This window comes from Mytilus californianus, unplaced genomic scaffold, assembly GCF_021869535.1.
Source record: "Mytilus californianus isolate M0D057914Y unplaced genomic scaffold, xbMytCali1.0.p SCAF_6, whole genome shotgun sequence".
Classification (NCBI taxonomy): Eukaryota; Metazoa; Mollusca; class Bivalvia; order Mytilida; family Mytilidae; genus Mytilus; species Mytilus californianus.
The window spans coordinates 77890121-77911925 of NW_026262712.1; the positions used below are offsets into that span (position 1 = coordinate 77890121).

At 31.9% G+C, this 21805-nt stretch overlaps 2 protein-coding genes across 4 annotated transcripts in view; one reads left to right on the top strand and one right to left on the bottom strand.

Annotated features, from left to right (window-relative positions):
* Nucleotides 1–11882, bottom strand: part of LOC127705993 (leucine--tRNA ligase, cytoplasmic-like) — a 39246-nt gene extending 27364 nt beyond the window's left edge. Inside the window, exons 1-9 of the mRNA XM_052210387.1 lie at nucleotides 11770–11882; nucleotides 8021–8158; nucleotides 7443–7530; nucleotides 6725–6805; nucleotides 5438–5566; nucleotides 4552–4713; nucleotides 3828–3940; nucleotides 1134–1197; nucleotides 139–206 (exon numbers count right to left, since the gene is read on the bottom strand). Of these exons, the coding sequence (XP_052066347.1) occupies nucleotides 139–206; nucleotides 1134–1197; nucleotides 3828–3940; nucleotides 4552–4713; nucleotides 5438–5566; nucleotides 6725–6805; nucleotides 7443–7530; nucleotides 8021–8157 (842 nt within the window). The 5' untranslated portion in view covers nucleotide 8158; nucleotides 11770–11882. The remainder of the gene's footprint in view (nucleotides 1–138; nucleotides 207–1133; nucleotides 1198–3827; nucleotides 3941–4551; nucleotides 4714–5437; nucleotides 5567–6724; nucleotides 6806–7442; nucleotides 7531–8020; nucleotides 8159–11769) is intronic.
* A 221-nt stretch (nucleotides 11883–12103) lies between these two features.
* Nucleotides 12104–21306, top strand: LOC127705995 (nudC domain-containing protein 2-like). 3 transcript variants are annotated; one of them, XM_052210391.1, is made up of 5 exons: nucleotides 12104–12313; nucleotides 13697–13745; nucleotides 15201–15352; nucleotides 16461–16500; nucleotides 19854–20002. In XM_052210391.1, the coding sequence occupies exons 1-4, from the start codon at nucleotides 12128–12130 to the stop codon at nucleotides 16485–16487; spliced, it is 414 nt and encodes a 137-aa protein (XP_052066351.1). In that variant the 5' UTR covers nucleotides 12104–12127; the 3' UTR covers nucleotides 16488–16500; nucleotides 19854–20002. The 3 variants fall into 3 exon arrangements, with proteins under 3 accessions (XP_052066351.1, XP_052066350.1, XP_052066349.1); XM_052210390.1 differs by lacking the exon at nucleotides 16461–16500 and having other exon boundaries at nucleotides 19854–20064; XM_052210389.1 differs by lacking the exons at nucleotides 12104–12313; nucleotides 13697–13745 and having other exon boundaries at nucleotides 15216–15352; nucleotides 19854–21306.
* The last annotated feature ends 499 nt before the right edge of the window (nucleotides 21307–21805 follow it).

Here is a 21805-nt window from a genome sequence, read left to right on the forward strand (position 1 = left end):
TACATAATTGCAATCTAAGTTTCTGAAAGGTATTACAGTTTGAAACCTGAATAAAAAAAACTGATTTATTACAAATAGTACATCATACATTTAAGCAATAAAAAAATGTGTACCAGACGAAGGGAACAACAAGCTTACCTGAATTTCTGTGGGTATGGTTCTAACACTTTAAGTTTTATTAATGTATATTCTTGTGGACCAACACCCTGAAAAAAAGAGAGAAAGTAAAATACTGTATATTAAGAATTTTTTGCAATGATTTTATAATGGTGAAAACTATGATTGAATAGGTGTTGCAAAAAGAAAAACTTGCATTAAAAATCTTGAAAGCATTATATGTAGGCAGCATTCCATAAAATCGCAATATTTAAATAACTTATATTTGCAATTTATAAATTTTTCAACAATCGCAAAAGCACTTAAAAATTACTGTATTTAAAGTATTGGAAATGATATTCTGATCACCCAGGATCACTATGTCCTGCTTCAGCAACATGTTGCATGCTGGACAAAAACATAATAATAAATTAATTTTTTTCTGAAAAACATTTGTAAAATTTTAGACTTCATGAAAATGTTTTATAACAATGTTGTGATTCTTTTTGTGGATGCCTAAAAACTGGCAGATGATAAATCAGTAACATTTCAACTCCAAATTAATTGATAGTTTAACAATCAATTAATTTGGAGTTGATATTTGATATTTTTACATGGCAGGATTCTTAATGGCATATCAAAGGTTTGAAAATGGTCGCAAAATCAGGATGGCGAGCTAATGAATAAAAATTCACCAAAAATGCCACCTATGGGAGTGTTATATAACATCTATATACAAGCAGCAGTGGACCAGATGTTTTTCACTTCATACCAAACCTAAGCACACGCAACAAGTACAATGCATAAACATTACACCGGAAGGAAAGGAAAGCAGTATGCTGTGAATCAATTTATTTTTGTGGAAATTTTAAGGAAAACGTACTATTTTGGTAGGTTTTAACAAATTTGGAGTACAAGCATAAAGGAAATTTGAATTAGTTTAACACTTAACTTGGTGGTTAACCTTTCTATTTAGAATCCACATAATTAGAACTCATATAATAAGGAATTTTAATTATCTCTTGTTACAAACTAACCTCCCCTGTACTTCTATCATGGTCCATACAAGGTTGTCCATCTTTAGGTGAAAATATAGTGTGCCTATAAATATAAAAATAACACTAATCCTAACTTATTGTAATAAACTATGTAATGCATATCTGATGTGGATCATGTCTAAAAGCATCTTTTTAAAATAAATTTTAGTTGTCATACAGTATTCTATCTGTATTAATAGATTTTTTTATACTTTAATCATATAAAGAGAAATGTTTCTGTTTGAACATGAATTAATTCTGTGGTTTAATCTTTGATATTTTCTACCACTAAATTTCTTAAAGAAAAAATGACCAACACATCTTCAATCTACTTTTATTGTTTCTAAGGTTTTACTGTTCTTTTTTCTTTTCAGTCTTACTGATCTTTTCTTTTTCTTTTTACAGTAAATATGTAAGAAACTAAATACCATGTAACTAATTTCGCTCTATCAACATAATAAATGGATTTCAGTGTCCGTCAGAAGTAAGATTTAGGCACAATTTTGAAAAATCTAGTGAACAGGGTTGTTTAAAAACAGACGAAAATGAAAATTTTGATACAAAATATGAGGTTGCTGGTTATGTCTGACAGGGTAATTCGAAACAGTGCAAACAAATCACAAAAAATTTGTTAACTTATAATGGCCAGAAAAGCAAGGAGGGTATACCTATAGATGTTGAAAGTCAGATTCTACTTTAATACTATGTTATGTTTCAGATTACTTGGACAAACTTATTTACAATGTGTCTTAATGTCCAATATATAGAATAAAATGCTCCGCAGGGCGCAGCTTGATACGACCGCAGAGGTCGAACCCTGAACAGTTGGGGCAAGTATGGACACAACATTCAAGCTTGATACAGGTCTGAATTTGGATTGTGATTAAATATTTGACACAGCATAGGTTTCTGACACAGAATGAATGTGGTCTAAGAACTTAAAAATTTTAAATTGGACATTCACCTATTATGGTCCAATATCCAAAATCTAAATACATGGTTAGATTCAGCATATCAAAGAACCCCAAGAATTCAATTTTTGATGAAATCAAACAAAGTTTTATTTTAGACCCTTTTGACCTCAATGTGGACATAGTTGATAACGGGGCCCAAAAATCAAAAATCTAAATACATGGTTAGATTCAGCATATCAAAGAACCCCATATATTCAATTTTTGTTGAAATCAAACAAAGTTTAATTTTGGACCCCGATTTGGACCAACTTGAAAACTGGGCCCATAATCAAAAATCTAAATACATGTTTAGATTCAGCATATCAAAGAACCCTAAAAATTCAATTTTTGTTAAAATCAAACTAAGTTTAATTTTGGACCCTTTGGACCTTAATGTAGACCAATTTGAAAAAACGGAACCAAAAATTAAGAATCTAAATACACGATTAGATTCGGCATAACAAAGAACCCCAATAATTCAATTTTTGATGAAATCAAACAAAGTTAAATTTTGGACCCTTTGGACCTCAATGTGGACCAATTTAAAAACGGGGCCCAAAATCCAAAAACTTAATACACGGTAAGATTCAGCATATTAAAGAACCCCAAGAATTCAAGAATAAAACCCCATTGAAATTGATCAAGAAATAAGCAATTTATACGAAGTATCTTCTTTTGCACAATACTGTGCAATTGAATATTTCTTGCTATTGCGCAATACTGTACTGTACAATTGACAATTTCTTGCTATTGCGCAATATTGTACTATTGGATATTTCTTGCTATTGCGCAATACTGTGCAATTGAAGATTTCTTGCTATTGCGCAATACTGTGCAATTGAAGATTTCTTGCTATTGTGCAATACTGTGGAATTGAAAATTTCTTGCTATTGCACAATACTTATTATATAATAATTTACACATCCTGTTTGGTGTGTATCTCCTACCATATCATTATTATTTGCTTTTAAATATAAATCAGAAATAACCAACTTAAAATGGAAAATTTTAAAAGAAACAAAAAAAAAACCCACCCCCCAAATTTTTTGAACCCCCTTATGATTCATCACCCCCAAACTCAATCCCAGCCTTCCCTTTGTGGTATGGTACCTTGCAGTACAATTTCAGAGAGATCCATACACTTGAACACAAGTTATTGTCTGGAAACTAGAAAAATGCTTATTTTTGGCCCCTTTTTGGCCCCCAATTCCTAAACGTTTAGGGCAATTACCCCCAAACTCAATTCCAGCTTTCCCTTTGTGATATGGAACCTTGTAGTACAATTTCAGAAATATCCTAACACTTACACACAAGTTATTGTCATGAAACTAGAAAAATGCTTGCTTTTTGCCCCTTTTTTGGCCCCTAATTCCTAAAATTTTGAGGCAATTACCCCCATAACCAATTACAGCCTTCCCTTTGTGATATGGAACCTTGTGGTACAATGTCAGAGAGATCCATACACTTACACACAAGTTATTGTCTGGAAGTTACAAAAATGCTTATTTTTGGCCCCTTTTTGGCCCCTAATTCCTTAACTGTTGGTACCATAACCCCCAAAATCAATCCCAACCTTATGGTAAAATTTCATGGAGATCCATTCACTTAAACTAAAGTTAGAGTGCGAAAACCAATGTGTCTTCGGACATCGACGACGACGACGCCAACGTCATACCAATATACGACCAAAAAATTTTCAATTTTTGCGGTCGTATAAAAAAGGTAGTTGTGTGTGTCTTACCTTTTTCCAAACTTGATTTTGTTCCTTTCCTTCAGTCTTATAAACTGCCAGCGGACAAAAGAGTCATAGAATGGATTGACATCAGTGGTAATAAATGTTCTTCTCCAATCTGCCTGTAAAAACAACAATCAACTATTTACAAAGAGTAGTTTTCATTAATTGCTACACTTTGGCTATTCCTTTCCAAAACATATTCACCAAAACTTTTGCTTTTGTTTAATACTGAAAGATGTCAATTTGTGTTGTAGCAAGTATGAAAATAAATTTGTGTTTCGTTTAATTTGCAAAAGTGACTTTTGAATGAAATGTCATTGTGATGGCACCATAATCAATGTCAGGAAGTATACTGCATTTGCCCTTATCTGTCTGTATGTCAGTTGGTCAGTAACTTCCTTTTTGATACTATGAATATTTCATCAAGTCTTATAACAATGTGAGGGTATATTTTACATCACATTGTGAGCAACTCCTTATTGTATCTGTCTTTGCATATCTACATTTATTTTAAATAATTAAACTACAAATTGTTTTTCCTTTGATGCACACTCTTAAATCTTGAATCTTGTTGTTGATAAGGATGCTAATTCCATACTCCTTTGTGTGCTTGCATATTATTTTATTCTATATGTAGAAAGTATTCCAGTTACGTTTGGCATATCTTATTCTTAAACATATGAGATTCCTCTTTGCTTTAGGTTGGAAGATTTATACATATCTGACATACCTTCACTCCCATTTTAATCAGATCACTTTTAGCTTTAGGTGGGAAATATTCTAACCAATGTTGAACATCACAGAATGGTTTGATTTCTTCATCTGTAAATCCCATAGCTGCCATGATCTGCCATTGGTATTTTAATCCTCCAGTTTTGGCCTTTACCTTGCTCTAAAAAAAATGCTGAATTTTACAGTAAAACCTAAATAATAATAAGAATTCATTAACAGTTTGGTTTGACAGAGACTAATAAATATATAGATAAAAAGAAGCTGTATTGCTCACCTTGATTCTATGTATAATTTGCAATATACAATACTGCTTAAAACCAAGTCATATCATTTATACCCTTTATAGACTCTAAAAAAAAATTACCATCTAGAACACAATTCAGAATATTTATGAATGTGTATAAAAACGCACATATGTTTAGGGTTATTCATCAAGTCATTGTACTGTAATCATTAAAAAATTAACAAGCAGTTTTTTTTGGCTCATAGGATTCTGAAGTAAATTCAAACCTTCTTTGGAGTCCTCAATGTACCCCTTAATAAAATCATTTACACAAACAAAATATATTATGTACAATTAGATATATTAGTCTAGCATACTGTAGAACCTTAAGTGCATCCTACTCAAAGTCTCTGGCAATGTCATGTGCCATACACATTAATTGACTGTTGTTTACTTTACTTCCATTGGGAAATAATTCATGCATGTTCACTGCAGGAACAAATTAATAATGAATAAAAAAAGATAGAAATTTGGACTGTTACGGGTAACAAGGGATGTTGGATAGGAACTAATAGTTTACCACCTACAGATCACTAGGAGAGTTGTTGCAAGGGTTCTCCAAACTTTTGTTTGAGAGACTTAATTAGCCTACAGCACTCACCTTTTTACCCTTTGATTTGTCCTTTATTACAACTTCTGTGACCTCCTCTTTTTCTTCTTCCTCTTCTGGTGGAAACTGTGGTGGATATCCAAAATCAGCAATCTCTCTTGTCAGCTTATCTGCACAAGCCTGTAAAGATGTGTTGGTATCCATTTTAAAAATCAATATTTTAAATTTTTGATGTCTTTTTTAGATAACAGCATCGATGGTCGTGTAGTAGCGTGGCTGCCTCTGTATGTTTTTTCTAGAACAACTTGCGTTGTTGGGAACACAAGTTGGGTTGCTGTCTTGTAGATGTTTATCTAACATCTCTATTCATTCATACTAATCAAAATAAGCAATTACCAACCAAAACAGTGTGTAACTTTTAGGTGTGATGAATTTATTCAGCTCATTAATTCATCGTCTTAATCTAATATTTTTTTATAACAGATTTTAAGTAAAACGATGTTTTCTAATAAGTTCACTACGGTTTTCGTCTTTCTGTCAATTACATTTTCATCATGAAATAAGTGAAACTGCGAGCTACTGCTCACTGATGATACCCCCAGCCCAAATATTTGACGGTAAACAGGAAGTTGTTGAGTGATGAATCTGAAAACACATCACATGATATAGCTGACTTATATAAACACTGAAACCAAATTTCAGAAAGCCTTGTAATGTAGTTCCTGAGAAAAATGTGACGAAAATTTTCAACTTGGATGTGTTGTGTAAAATGATGTAAGTGTTCGGTAAACAGGAAGTTGTTGAGTGATCAATCTGAAAATGCATCACACTGTATAGCCGACTTATATAAACCCTGAAACCAAATTTCAGAAATCCTTGTATTGTAGTTCCTGAGAAAAATGTGACGAAAAATTTTCATGGGACGGATGGACGGACAGATGGACAGACAGAGGTAAAACAGTATACCCCCACTTTTTTAAAGCCACTTTTTTAAAGCGGGGGTATAATTAGAGTAATCTAAGCAAATTGTGTGGTTGTATGAAAAGTTTCTTAAAAAAAATTCAAAATGACAAATGATCATTAATGGCCCTTCGGATAAGCAGATTACATAACAAATTATGACATCTGTTGTGACCCTTGATTAACTTGGAGACGTTAACTTGTCATAAACATGCTGCCAGGTAAAATTATTTCATTATTTTGAAAATTGTTATGTAAATGATGAAATGACAAGCGCTGGCAAAATCACTTATTTATTTATCACCTTTACAGAATAGTCATTACATGTCTGAAAAGCATGTCTTAATTTTCATTAACTGATTTCTGTCAACAACATACCTTTATGGGCATACCAGTACAATGTAATCCAAATGGGAATAGACATTTCTTTCCTTGCATCCTCTGAAATCCAACAGCAAACTGCAAAAGATTCAAAACTATTAATTTTAGATTAGAATGAAACAACATGGTTTATTTGTACATATGTTACTTTTGTTTCTATAGCTATCAAAAAATTGTGTATTCTATTGCTCTACACAGTTATTGGTTTTCTAAAGCTAATGTTATACTTAAGCAAAATATCTACAACCAGTCTTATTGATCTTAAATTCAATGTCTCTTCTCAAAAGATGTTTTATTGATAAGAATTCACATTATTTAAATAGTTCAAAAGGGTAACAAATCCTCAAACTAAATATTCATGTTTTTAACCCCCAAATTATATAAATTTATTTTTTATGTAAATCAATTAAATTTTTTTAGATTCCAGACAATTTAGAGCTTGACATATTTTCTACTGTTGAAGACAATATGCTGAACCCTAGTTGTCATACACTCTTGTGTAGTTAGGTTGCCTACCTATTGAGGTAAACCTGGCATCTCTTATTACCATGTGTGACAATTTTGATTTAAAGAATGTTCACCTCACTGAACTATGTTATATGAGTTCACAAAGGTAGAGACGAGGTTTGAAAGATAAGCTATAATGCCATCTTTACGCCCCAAAAAATCCATAAAAAACAAAACTACTTAAATTTAGGTAAGTTTATTACTTTACCTCACATTTTGATAAAGAAAAAGTGTGTCCTAAATGTAGTGTTCCATTCATGTAAGGATAAGGAAATGTAACCATATACTTTGGCTGCCTGAAAAGATATCAATATATTGTTAATTCTGTAGTTTATATAAGAAGAAGCAATCTAAAATCAAGTTATAATCTGATAATAAATAAAACCATACATAAGCTTTATTTAGAGTCTGCATAGTATATAAACAAGGACATAACATAAGCTCTATTGAGCTTTTAACCAACATAATTTTCCTTTATAGTTATGTAAAGATATATTTTTTCGCAACTATGCTATTTTGGCAGTCAAAAATCCTTTGACCATATAAACTATGGCTTTATTGTGGTATAAAGACTTGTTTGTGACATTGATAATACATTTTTGCAGAGTTTTGTCTTCAACATTGCAAAGAATGCAGGCACACGATTTTTTTTATATTTTTAGATAATTTACATGTACATATGTAGCACAAGTAGCTAGTCTACATGTTCTATATAAACAAAACTGACCATACAAACAACAAAACATATCATTCAACTAAAAGTAAATATATCACATATATTTTTACTTAGGATCTGAAGGAGCATCTTCCTCAAATACATGTTGTTGATTCCATTTTTCCTGAACTTGTTTCTCTATACTGAGTATTTCATCTAGCTTAGCTGTACTCTTCCTTTCAACCTGTTGTTGACCAGCACTATCCATGCTGAAATAAAAATAAAACATGTTCTCTAAAGATGGGTAAACATTCATTTATTTATTAATGTTTATGTGACATTCCAAATTAACTTTCCACACTTGAGAGTTGTGACATATTGATGACCATGTGATGACATTGTGTTCTTTTCAAGTTCTATTGTTGTGCTGGGTTGCAGTCATACTGACAGATATACCCATCTGCTATATTTATTCACTTACATTTTCAGTTGAGCAAATTAGTTGGAAAATGTACAAAGTGTAAGGTGCTCAAGAGGTAAGCAGTTCATGTCCCAATATAGTCAACTGTTGTGTATCTCATTGCAAGTTAAGTCTGATATGAGTTCCTTTTAATATTGTCATATCAATTGGGTGATATAAACTCTGTATGCAAGGGATGCTAAAATGTTGCTTAATTATATTTGTCATTTAACCCAATTTTTGCTGGTCAAATCTGGGAATTAATGAGCTCACTTGAGTTTTTGTATCACCAGTCTGGGTTATCAAATAACCTGGGATTCTTTATCTTTATATTCAGTGCCTTCTGGCACTAATACTTGTACAAATACGTCTTCTACAGTTTGCATCCACTTCCACCAAGGTGTATTACAAGAAATAATTCCACTTTTCTCATCAAAATTTGCAAGTATCTACTTCTGGCACATATACCAGTATCTGTGATTACCAAATCCAGTATTCCAGTTTGTTCACCCAAAATCATGTTCCCTCCTTTTCAGGTTTACCCCTTTTCATGTTTGCAGCCTTTTTTAAGATTGTGTGTTGAATAATATTTTAATCAGGTTTTAGTTACATTTTATAGTGTATTGATTTAAATTAAAAGACAATAAGGTTTTTTTTAATTGTTTTAAAATAAAGTGACATTCTAAAAACATAACAAGTTTCCTTTAGGATTGTTTAGGGTGTTGTGAATTATTAAGACAAAATAAATAATGAATATTGTCATGATGATCAAAGACCCACAATGACCCAGTTCATTCATGAAAACAAGACTTGTAAAAGAAAGGCAGAAGATACTACTGTTTTCACTCATACCCAGCTAACCACACCAAAGCTATATGTAACAACGATCATGATTTTCAAGCTCATAACAATAATATCATATTAGCTTTGTATTTATGAATTAAAAATAATCATAAATAATTAATCAACTAATCAAACACAAAAATATTTAGGCACTGGCTAGGATTACCCGCTAAAAGTAACAATAAGAAATACTTATAGTTACTTCCTAGACTAATTGACGAAATGTATATTCAGACAGGGACCAGATTTAATACGGAATTTGCAGGTAACAATAATACATTTTATTTCTACCTGCAAAATTTTACATTTGCAAACTATGTCTTTTGTGTGTAGCATCGTAATACTTTGGACTGTCTTCGTGTCATTGTTCCGTATACATTGTTTAACATATTTTAACACATTTAAATGAATAGAAAATTATTTATTGAACATAGCAATGATAAAATGAAAGTACATTTATACATACTTAGAATCCTTTTAGCTATTTATTTGAGGCCAATACATTTCAGGTGGTACCTTTCAAGACCCCTGTTGCAAACTATAGATCCCTTTATATATATACATGTATGCATGTCTATACCACACACTAATAAACAGTTATTTTAATAGACCCCCTATGACAAAAGTGAACGTCAGATTGGTCAATACATCTGAAAGTTTAACCAAGTTAATGTTTTTACATTATAATTTGTTTTTACTTATTTTTGAATCAGATTGCTCCTAAATCAAACATTTTTTTTATCAGTGCCTGTCTGAATATATTTTTGCAGGTACTGACAGTACAATGTAACTGCAGGTAACAATAACTAGAGGCTCTCAAGAGCCTGTGTCGCTCACCTGATTCTACTTTGGTTTTGGAAATCATGTAAAAATAGATTAAAATCATAACAGATACCCTAATGATTGAGGCCTAATTTGGTATAATATTGGCCCCGTAATTTAATCAAAAGCAGAAGACTTTTGTAAAGTTTACAGAATTTACCAATAAATTCATTGAAATTGTAGAAAATGACTTTATAAGGACAATAACTCCAACAAGATGTCAATTGACAATTTTGCTCATGTTGACTTATGTGTACATCTTCTTTTCTTGATATTTTTGAAGTTTACAGTATATCTCAATCTATAAAGATACATGTATTAAAGTCTTCATCAGCACCTCATAAGGAACATTTATGCCATGTTTGGTTTCATTCCATTCAGTGCTCCTCTAGAAGAAGCATTTGTATGTATTTCCCATAGGGTCTTATGTTAAACTAAGTCCCCTGCTGGCACCCATCTTGGATGACAAATCAGATACAAAGTAACAACACTTGGTCAGCACCTCAAAAGAAACATTCATAACATGTTTGGTTTCAATCCATTAAGCGGTTTTCTAGAAGAAGACATTTGTATATATTTCCCATAGAGTCCATTTGTTAAACTAAGTCCCCCGTTGGCAGCCATCTTGGTTGATGGATTTGCTACAAAGTAACAACACTTGGTCAGCACCTCATTAGGAACATTCATGCCAGGTTTGGTTTCATTCCATTCAGTGGTTCTTCAAAAGAAGACTTTTGTATGCATTTCACATAGAATCCTTTGTTAAACTAAGTTCACCGCTGGCCGCCATCTTGGATGATTGATTGGCTACAAAGTAACAACACTTGGTCAGCACCTCATAAGGAACATTCATGCCATGTTTGGTTTCATTCCATTCAGTGGTTCTCTAGAAGAAGTTCAAAATGTAAAAAGTTAACAACGAAGACGAGGGACGCCAAGTAATGAGAAAAGCAAAAGCTCACTTGGCACTTGTCCAGGTGAGCTTAAAATAATATATGTATTACCTGCAATTTTCGTATGAAATCGGGTCCCTGTCCAGACATACATTTTGTCAATAAGTCTCAGAAGTAACAATAATTATTTCTTATACTTACCTTTTGCGGGTAATCGTAGCCAGGGCCAAATATTGAGTTATCAAAACAAATTACTAATTTTTTATTCATGAAAATATAAATATTTTGATATATACATAAAAAAAAAACATCTACTAATTCAACCTGTATTTGACTAAAAACACGGTGCAAATATGTGGATGCCAATGTGTAGGGCCCAAACATGTTAAGGAAGCAAACAGACCTGTTACAATGATTGCCTGGCAGGTATGACTGACATATCTCATGATGTCTGGGTGTCATGTAAGGTACTAGCCAGATGGTTTTTGAGTTGAATACTGGAGTTGTCCAGTAGTGGACCTGTGAGCTGCTCGGATGGATTGTACACAGCACAGAAAAAGAAAAGGGGGAAGAGTGTGGTATAATTTAAACCTCATAAATGATAATTTGAGATATAAAGGTCTTACTGAGTAAGGGAAGATCTTCTTTGGATCAGTCCGTTAGAGAACTGCCTTAACAACCCAAGATTGAGGGTTCGAATCCCATTGGTACCATCCATGTTTCTTTTGTATTGTCAAAAATTATAGTTCAATTTCTTGGTGAAAGAATAACCGGACTGAAATCCCCATCTGCTTATTATTAATTTTGTATTAGACCGCTTAAATATGCACATGGATAGTTTTCTCAATGAACTTATCTTTACCTTAAGCAGCCGAATAAATTCTGTTTGTTACAAAGGATTGGAAATCCTTTAAATATATTATTTTAATGATGAAATCAAGAGACACATGTTCAGTCATCTAAATTTGGTAGGAAAGACCACGATTACAATTCCGGAAAATAATAAAACCGTGAAATCAACAATCATGTAAATCTGTTCTATTTGGGGTTTTTTTAATGTTTTTTGTTAGAACCATCTGTAATCTAATAAAATAATCATTTTTGTATTTGTTCCTTCAATTCCTTACACAATAGGATTCTTTCAAAGCTTAAGTATGATAAAGGACGAAAAAAAATTAAAATAAGTAAATGAACACTTTACTTGAGAGTTATGGCAAGAAATGGCAAATTTTGATGAGAAAAGTGGAATTATTCCTTGTAATACGCCTTGGGGAAAGTGGCTGCAAACAGTAGAAGACGTATTTGTAGAAGTTTTAGTGCCAGAAGGCACTAAATGTAAAGAAATATCAATTAACATAAAAACCAAAACAATTAAAGTGGTTGTCTCAGGGAAGGAAGTGTTCAGTGTAATTATTTTGTGTTAGAACCTAGTAAATATTAATATTCTGCTTGTATTTAGATTTTTGACTAATACATTTTTGAGGTTGACTTATAAGAGGGTAGGAATGCCCTTTATCATCAATCGTCAAACGTTCGTTTTTCGCTACTGTTAGCGTCAAATGAGCCATAATTTTTTATCGTCATTCATCAAATCTCATTTTGAAGCTACCGTTAGAGTCAAATGGAGTAAAATGTTTATCAACAAATATTTTACTGTCATTTGTCACGAGGGGTACCCCATTCCTCACTACCATCTTATATAACAGTTAAAATAAATGTTGACATACTATGACGCCTGTTCTTATGTAGATACAAAAACATTACCCTCAGTCCATGTACCTGATACTCTCCCTACTTTTCAAGGACCAGTTCTTGTCACCTGCCATTTTGTTCAATAATGGAAGCCTTGCATAAAAAAATACATACTGCTGATATGATCAGAAAAATGTTTTACTTCATTTGTAAAAACTCCATTCTGTTTGATCAGACTTTATCCGATTAAGATAGGAAAATGCAAAATTTTCTATTAATTGAATATGTTGTGGGAAGATGCACGTGTGGAAACATGACATCATCGCTTTATGACATCTTCCATTTAGGAAAACTTGCCATTTTCAGGGATCACCATGACCTATTGTAGTGTGGAGGTATTCCACGCTTAAATTCCAATAAAAACTAAATCTTAATTTGCAAAAGGTAACTGTCTGTTTTTACGAAATTCCTTGTTTATATAGTATATTGTTAGATTTTTTTTTGTGATTCTCTCATCAGAAACAACTATAGCTAGACATGAGTATAAAAATGGAGATGTAGAATGATTGCCAATGAGACTACTATCCACCTTAGTCAAAATGATATGTCATGGATATGATGGATGTAAGTAACTATAGGTCACTGTATGGCATTCAACAATGAGGAAAACCGATACTCTATCATAGGCATAGAGTCAGCTATAAAATTCCAAAACATGACAAAACTGAAACAATTCAAACAGGCAAACCAACAGCCAGATTTATACCAGTTTAAGCAAAACTTGAATAATTGCAAGGCTTAACATTAAACCTCGAGCTCCCACAATGAAACTTAACATAACTGGTACCCAGACTCAGTCCTAGTTATGTGCATAAATGCCAGGCCAGCCATACAGGTTCCTCAAAGCCTCTTATTAATCTTACAAACTTTGATATATATTAGTTGCACCAGATTTTGCAAAGATATTCACTGCCTTTGTCCCTTTTAAAAATTTCTTAAATCCACTTCTTACTTTTTGAATATTTGTTCTGAAATAATTGATTTGTTACCTTTTAGAAATGTTTAGTTGATGCAATTTATCTTTTCTATATTTCCAGGGTGATTTGCATAAAGCTGTGCATGCTGATGAAGCTGTGTGGACATTAGGTAATTTGTTTAATAATCTGAGTATTGATAAAGTACTTTTGTAAACCATTTTGTACATTTCAGCAATGATATAAGGTATCAAGCACTATTTTCTCAAAATTCTCAACACCACATAATCATCAAAGTTGTGACTGAGTGTCAAAATTTGAAAATAGATGAAAAATAGTTTTATTTTCTAAAATGGCCCATTTCTTATGTTGTACTGTTACACCACTGTCCCAGGTAAGAGGAGGGTTGGCGCCTTCAAACTAGTTTAACCCTGCCACATTCTGTATTTGCCTGTCCCAAGTCAGGAGCCTGTAATTCAGTGGTTGTCGTTTGTTGCTGTATATCATATTGTTTTACATTTGTCATTTTGGGGCCTTTTATAGCTGACTATGCGGTATAGGTTTTGCTTATTGTTGAAGACCGTAAGGTGACCTATAGCTGTTAACTTCTATGTCATTTGGTCTCTTGTGGAGAGTTGTCTCATTGGCAATTATACCACATATTTTTTTTTTTAATTATAATAAAAAAAATGCAATCAATAATATAAAACTGTCTAACTCAAAAGAGAATAAAGAAAACATACATGCCATATTCTTATATCACTGGTCATTTGATATTCATCTTTTATCATATACATGTAGGAGGCAAATTCCTCTTTATAAATACATGAAACATTAAATTGACATAAGTGAAACAGCAATTGATAGAGAATTTTCATTGAATTGTCAGCATTGGTTTTGTTCTGGTTTGCTGATTTCAATGGCTCTTGGAAAATTCTTTGAACTTCAACATCTTCTGCATTCTCCTTAATGTATGTATTTACACAACTTTTGGCATATAGTCATTTTATTAGAATTCGGAAGTTACAGATCAAATGTTAGTAAATTTGGTAAAATTAACATTGGAGATCTTATGTTAGCATTCTCACCTCATATGTGGGAAGTTGTTGGTCAGTTTCCTTGTCAGTTAACCAAATTAAGGCTTTAAAAATAGTATTCCTTGCTTCTCTTCACTAGACATGCTAGATGTGCAACATTGAGGAGCTTGAGTTATGCTGGTATGAGTATAAATGTGCTTAAATGCCATGATTTAAATTTTTTTGAATGCCAGTTTTGAAGTATTCAGTTTATAGACATGTGTATATATGAAGATTTTTACAAGTCCGATCAACACCCTTATGCAGCGGGAAAGTAGGCAAGTCTATTGGCTACTGAAAAGAGACCTTGAACTATTTGTTGTGTATTGAAATATAATGTGAGGTAATAGATCCAGTTTGAGTTTTGCCCCTTGATGCACCTAAAACAATATAATAATGAATGGTAAATTTTTCGATATTGCTGCAGCTTTAAAGTATGTCATGCATGTATTGGTATAATATTCCCTGAGAATGTTTAATATAACTTAAAGATCTGCATTAATTTTTTTTTTTTAAACTCTCTTACTGACGATGTACATATATATTTACAGAAGATAAGAAGTTGATAAGAATCTGTTTACCAAAGGTCCATAGCACTGCAGGCAACTGTTGGAAGTCATTGTTAAAATCACAATATGAAGCTGATCCATCTACCTTTGATCAGATGGAACAGAAATTAACATTGGAAAAATTTCAGAACGAGGTACAGTAGACTCTGGCAAATTGGATACTCAAAATGTCAGCAAAAATATCCCATTACCTGATATATTCGATTAGACGAAAGATGTATATTATAAATTTCAAAATTCTTCATCAGTTATTTGTTTTCCCCTCTGTCCTGAAATTAAGGGTAATGATATACTGAACTTAGTGTCTGTATTTCATTTTAATTAAAAGTTTTGGTATAATTGAAGTGAATTGAAGGTTATAGCAGCATATTCATCAAACCTCATTTTTAAGGCAATTGAGTATACTGTAAATTCAGAAATTATTGAATGCGTGCATTTATTATTGCAAATCCTTGGCATCTGGTATAAATGTGAAATCTAATTAATGTGATTGCAACAAGTTTATGAAGGAAGATCACTACTGAAATTATGAATGCAAATTTTTTTATTATTGCGAACCTGATACTGCAGCATTTTTTTCATTGATAAAAACATTGCAATAAACTCTGAATTACATTAGTTAATAATGTTATTTTTTGACTCGATCTAAAGTAATAAAACTTTAAACAAAATAATAGATTATAATAATTATTAAAAGATTGTTAATATATTTATGCCAAAAGTACATTTAGTATTAAAAAATAGGATAGAAGTGAAAAATAAAGTAACATTGACTTCAGAAATAAGAATTAAACAAATTGTAGAAAAATTAATAAAACTGATAACTTTCACTGGTTACAAAGTAGGTTTTCATCGATTCTGTTCATGCCAACATATGCTAGATTATATTATTAACAAAATAACTGTAAAAGTTAAGTTACAAATACTGTCATCTACTGTCCAGTGAAATGTGTTAAATGTTATGAAATAAAATAATGATGCCACAAAAACATGAAATATTTGTAACTGGACAATAAGAGAGGAACAATCAATAAGAATACAAAATATTGTTAATATTTTAATTTGCTGATATAGAATTTTAAGGTAACATAATGTAAGTGTAGCAATAGAAAACATAGAAAAAATTGCAGTTTTGTTTTTCAAAACAAAGTGACTGTCTTTACTTCATTGGACTTATTTTTAGAAAATATAATTTTTTTTTATTTTAATTACTTTGAAAACAAGTTTAATTCTCCATTTCAGGGAGAATTTGGAGATTTTCTTCATTAAAGACAAAAATAGGGTAAGGTTTAGTCTATTTCAATACAGTATTTAATTAAATTTGATAAAGAAGAAGAAGCAATGAAGGTTCCCAATATCATGAATATAAAAACAAAATTTTAAACAAATTTGTTTATAATCTTGATTAAAGATGTTTTTTTTCCATGGATATTTATTATTTTAAAGTAAGGAAAATTCTATTCTCTTTTTATCAAAACGAAAGAATCTTAATGTTTACCTTTGCATTTAATATATAGTCTATATAGAAAATAACTGCTTTCACTTTTTGGTAATATTTTTAAAGAAAGCTCTACCCATAAAACTTAAGGGGAAACAATTAATGGGAGCTATTACCCTTAAATCATGATTTTAACTAATTTTCCTTTGTTAGTATTTTTGTCATGAAATTAAATGTTAAGTCCACAAATCTTACCCATTTCTCTTTAATGCAACTTGTTTATTATATTGAAGTGCAAAAAATGATGTCATTTGGTCTCTGATGGATAGTTGTCTCGTTGGTATAGATCATACCACACACATCTCCTTATTTTAAAATTCATCATTATACAAATTGATGCAGCTTACAATAATGGAAATACCATAAATAAAACTAATTGTAGCATAAGTAAGTTAATTGCAGCATAAGTAGTTAAATTATTTTCCTTGTTCTGTCAGCACAATGCAGACATCCCTGGTTGCATTACTCCATTTTTTCTTCTTCTCCGTAATGATAAATTTTAGTTTGTTTTAGGTGATACATGGTCCGGGTACACAGTTATCGTCCTTTGATTTTCGTTGTCCACGAATATAGTCCCTAGTGTGGACAGTGTGTTACTTGTCGATTTTTTTTATACCCCTTCCGAATTTATTTCTCCATGTTTTATGACTCAAATAGTAAGTAGGGGGGTGAAATGACACTGTAAAAAAATTTGGGTCATGAATTTTAAAGTAAAGTAGTGATTTGGTCCAGCTGAAAAATGTTAAAAATTAGCACATCGGAAGCTGTCAAAAGATTTGAAGACCCCCTTAGCATGAAATTGTCCATATTTTGAGTTAGAGCCGATGAAGTTTTCTATAATTTTGATATAATTTGTCCCAAAAGTAGTACAACACACTGTAAAAATATTATTGAGAAAGCGCAGGTGGGATTTTTTTAATTTCCATTTATTGTCTAAAAGAAATGCACTACGAAATAACTGTGTACTCGGACCTAAGAGGTGAAATCAGGAAATATAGAATCTGTACTTTGGCAACTTCCCTGAATGATTTGATGGTGTCAATTTATCAAATAGCATAAAACTAAAGGATTTAAACTTTTATTTGATAGAATTTCTGAAAAAATGACCAATTTTGGCATTTTATGGTCAAAATAAGCATTTCATAGCTTTTTCAATTTTGATGCATAAGTGGCATTCTGACTTTCTATCTGACAGGTTTTTATGTGTCAATATTTGTGTTTCTATGTTTCAATCCAGTTGTATTACTCATTTGTGAACTCTGAATCTACAGAAAAGAAGATTATCTCAGACAATATGCGCAAAATGTGTTGTATATATGATCATCGTCTAACGCCCTGTTTGGATCAAGTTAAATGTGAGGAGCTTGGAACATAAAAGTTGAAGTCCATTATAAAGACCTCACTAAATTTGTATAAAAAGCACTTAACAATGTCTTTTGTACCTGTTTTATGTCACAAAATACCTTTCTTTTCTTCTGTAGGATAGCAAGTGGTTCAAATATAAGCCTGTTGAGACTAAAATTGCATGCATGTTTTTCACTAAAAAGTGAAAAATCTTTGTATCAGACCATACTGTCTGCAAAAAAAGTTGAATGCAAGAGTCTTTTTGTGCTCAGATTTATTGTATCATGTCACCTGAGTATAGAAATGATAGAAAAGACACAAAATTTTATTTCATATAGCTTCAATATGCATTTTTAAATGTAAATATGTGATACGGCCTAAATTGACCCTAAATTATTTTCAGTCTTACTTGGCCTAAGACCCTTTTAAGCTAATGTGATATGTTATTTGTAAGTTTTCTTTCCATTTAAAGTACATTAAATACATATGTAAGGATTATTTATAACCAAAAAGCTTTACAAATTTAAAATTGCTGGAAAATATTACATCTTCATGTAAGGCCCCCCTTCATTGGAAAACCTCCATTTTTAGGCACAGGCTCATATAAATTTGACTTTTTAATAATTATGATAAGTCTGATGAATCAAATGAGTACTCTATTGCTTTTAATACATAATATATTATATATTAAGGCATTTCAAAAGTATTTTTTTGCAATATTTTAATTTTTTAAGCCTCAATTGTTGATAGTTGAAAATTTTCAATTTTAACGTCTAAATTTAACACTCAAAGTTCAATATAGAATTAGTCATATTGTCTATAATATATATCCTATTGCCATGAAACTTTGTAAGCAGTCTTATAATTTAATAAGCTTTAGTCATACCAAGTTTCATTAAGATTGGTCAACTTTTTCTACCCTATTAGGTCCGGGTACACAGTTATCGTCCTTTGATTTTCGTTGTCCACGAATATAGTCCCTAGTGTGGACAGTGTGTTACTTGTCGATTTTTTTTATACCCCTTCCGAATTTATTTCTCCATGTTTTATGACTCAAATAGTAAGTAGGGGGGTGAAATGACACTGTAAAAAAATTTGGGTCATGAATTTTAAAGTAAAGTAGTGATTTGGTCCAGCTGAAAAATGTTAAAAATTAGCACATCGGAAGCTGTCAAAAGATTTGAAGACCCCCTTAGCATGAAATTGTCCATATTTTGAGTTAGAGCCGATGAAGTTTTCTATAATTTTGATATAATTTGTCCCAAAAGTAGTACAACACACTGTAAAAATATTATTGAGAAAGCGCAGGTGGGATTTTTTTAATTTCCATTTATTGTCTAAAAGAAATGCACTACGAAATAACTGTGTACTCGGACCACATGATAATTTCTTTATTAATCCTCAGTATCATATACAATCAGAAAACAGCTTTTGTAAAGTTTTAATCAAACAGACCATGTACTTTTAGTAAGAAGAGCATGCTTCTGGATATTTTCGCATGTTGGAAATATACTATATTCTACTCTGGTCTTAAATTGTACAACATTTGTACATCTGGTTCTTTAATTAGGTGTCTAGTTCAATTTCACATAGTTTGATTGAAACTTAAATAAAGCTTACAGAAAAATTTAATTTCAATTTATTTATATAAAACTTTATTAGCTGTTTAGGAAAATCATCACAGTTATTATTCCCAGAAACTATAATGACCTGACAAGAATATTGTAAGTTGATCTATAGAAAATTAAGTAAGTTCAGCAAAAATATTATGATTTTGATTTATCACTTTGCAGAATCCTGGTTTTGACTTCAGTGGTGCTTCAATAACAGGCAACTATCATGATGGAGGGCCAAAATTAGGCTAAAGTGATCTCATATTCATTCTTAGACATTTTTTCACAATGAATTTAAGAAAACTTTCAAATTTAATATTATACTGACCTATTGAACAAACATTGAAATGGAGGAGGAACACTATTGTATGAATTGTAAATGTGAATTAAGAAAGCCATATATTATATGTAAAGCTGAGGTATGTCACTCCATCACTATCTGTGTTCATTGCTTTTCTAAAGGAGTTATATTTGGAGTTCATCAAAATGATCATCCCTACACTGTTTGTAGAACAGATTTCCCACTGTTTGAGCAAACATGGACGGCAGAGGAGGAAACCACGTTACTTGATATCATGTCAGACTGTGGCTATGGCAACTGGTCTGATGTAGCTCACAGGCTACGAACAAAGAGTCAGTCAGAATGTCAGAATCATTACAATAAATATTTCATTGATAAACCTCATGATGACTTACCTCACTTTAAAGAGTCAGAGAGAACTGTGTATCCACAACCGATCATATATAAACTATGTGACGACCCTCCACGCTACCCAGAAAACAATGACCTCAGTGGGTATATGGCTGGAAGGGGTGATTTCACAATAGAATATGACAACTTCATGGAACTGGAAATCAAGCATTTAGATTTTGATGAAGAGGATGAAGATAGTAAAATGCAGTTGGGAGTTCTGGATGTGTATTACGATTGCATGAAAGAGAGATGGAAACGGAAAAAAATTGTCAGAGATTATGGTCTGATCAACATACCAAAGGTACAAGTTGCCAGCCGTAGATACAGTTACACCATCAAGGACCTTATTGACAAGTTGAGAGTATTCATAACATTGGTATCACCTGATGAATATAGTAAATATCTTGAGGCACTACATTATGAGAGAGAATTAAAACATGATATCAAGAAACTTCAGAGCAGAAGAGAAAATGGCATGACCTCCATGGAGCAGAGTAAAATGTATCACATCCTGAATTCAAGGAGAAATGTAGTGAAATCAAAAAGACATCTTATGGTAGATCTATTATCACATTTAAAAGATGAAACCTCTTGTCAAACATGGCTTCATAGGCAAGCTGTTTTAGACAATATGTCAAAAGGAGGCTTAGTTGTGTTACCAAATGCTCCAAGAAAAACAGCTCCCCCACTAGACATTTCTAGTTTGCCAGGTTATGAAAAACTAGCAGAGACAGAACAAGAGATCTGTGCTAATATAAGATTGGTTCCAGAGGCTTATGTAGAATTTCGTAACACTCTGATTAATGAGTGTAAGAAAAATGGATGCTTGAAACTTGGACAGGCAAGAAGTTTGATCAAAATTGATGTAAACAAAACAAGAAAATTATATGATTTTTTGTTGACTAATGGGATGATTAATAAAGAGTAGCTCTTATCATTTTTCAGCATTATTTTGCAGTATTGTCATTTTCATATGAAAATAAATGTGGATGAACTTCCAATACTTATATTCATGATATTTTATATTAAACTATAGTTTTTATTGCGATCGTATATTGGTATGACGTTGGCGTCGTTGTCCGAAGACACATTGGTTTTCGCACTCTAACTTTAGTTTAAGTGAATGGATCTCTATGAAATTTTACCATAAGGTTCAATACCACAAAAGGAAGGTTGGGATTGATTTTGGGGGTTATGGTACCAACAGTTAAGGAATGAGGGGCCAAAAATAAGCACTTTTGTAACTTCCAGACAAAACTTGTGTGTTAGTGTATGGATCTCTCTGACATTGTACCACAAGGTTCAATATCACAAAGGAAATGCTGGGATTGATTTTGGGGGTAATTGCCTCAAAATTTTAGGAATTAGGGGCCAAAAAAGGGGCAAAAAACAAGCATTTTTCTAGTTTCATGACGATAACTTGTGTGTAAGTCTATGG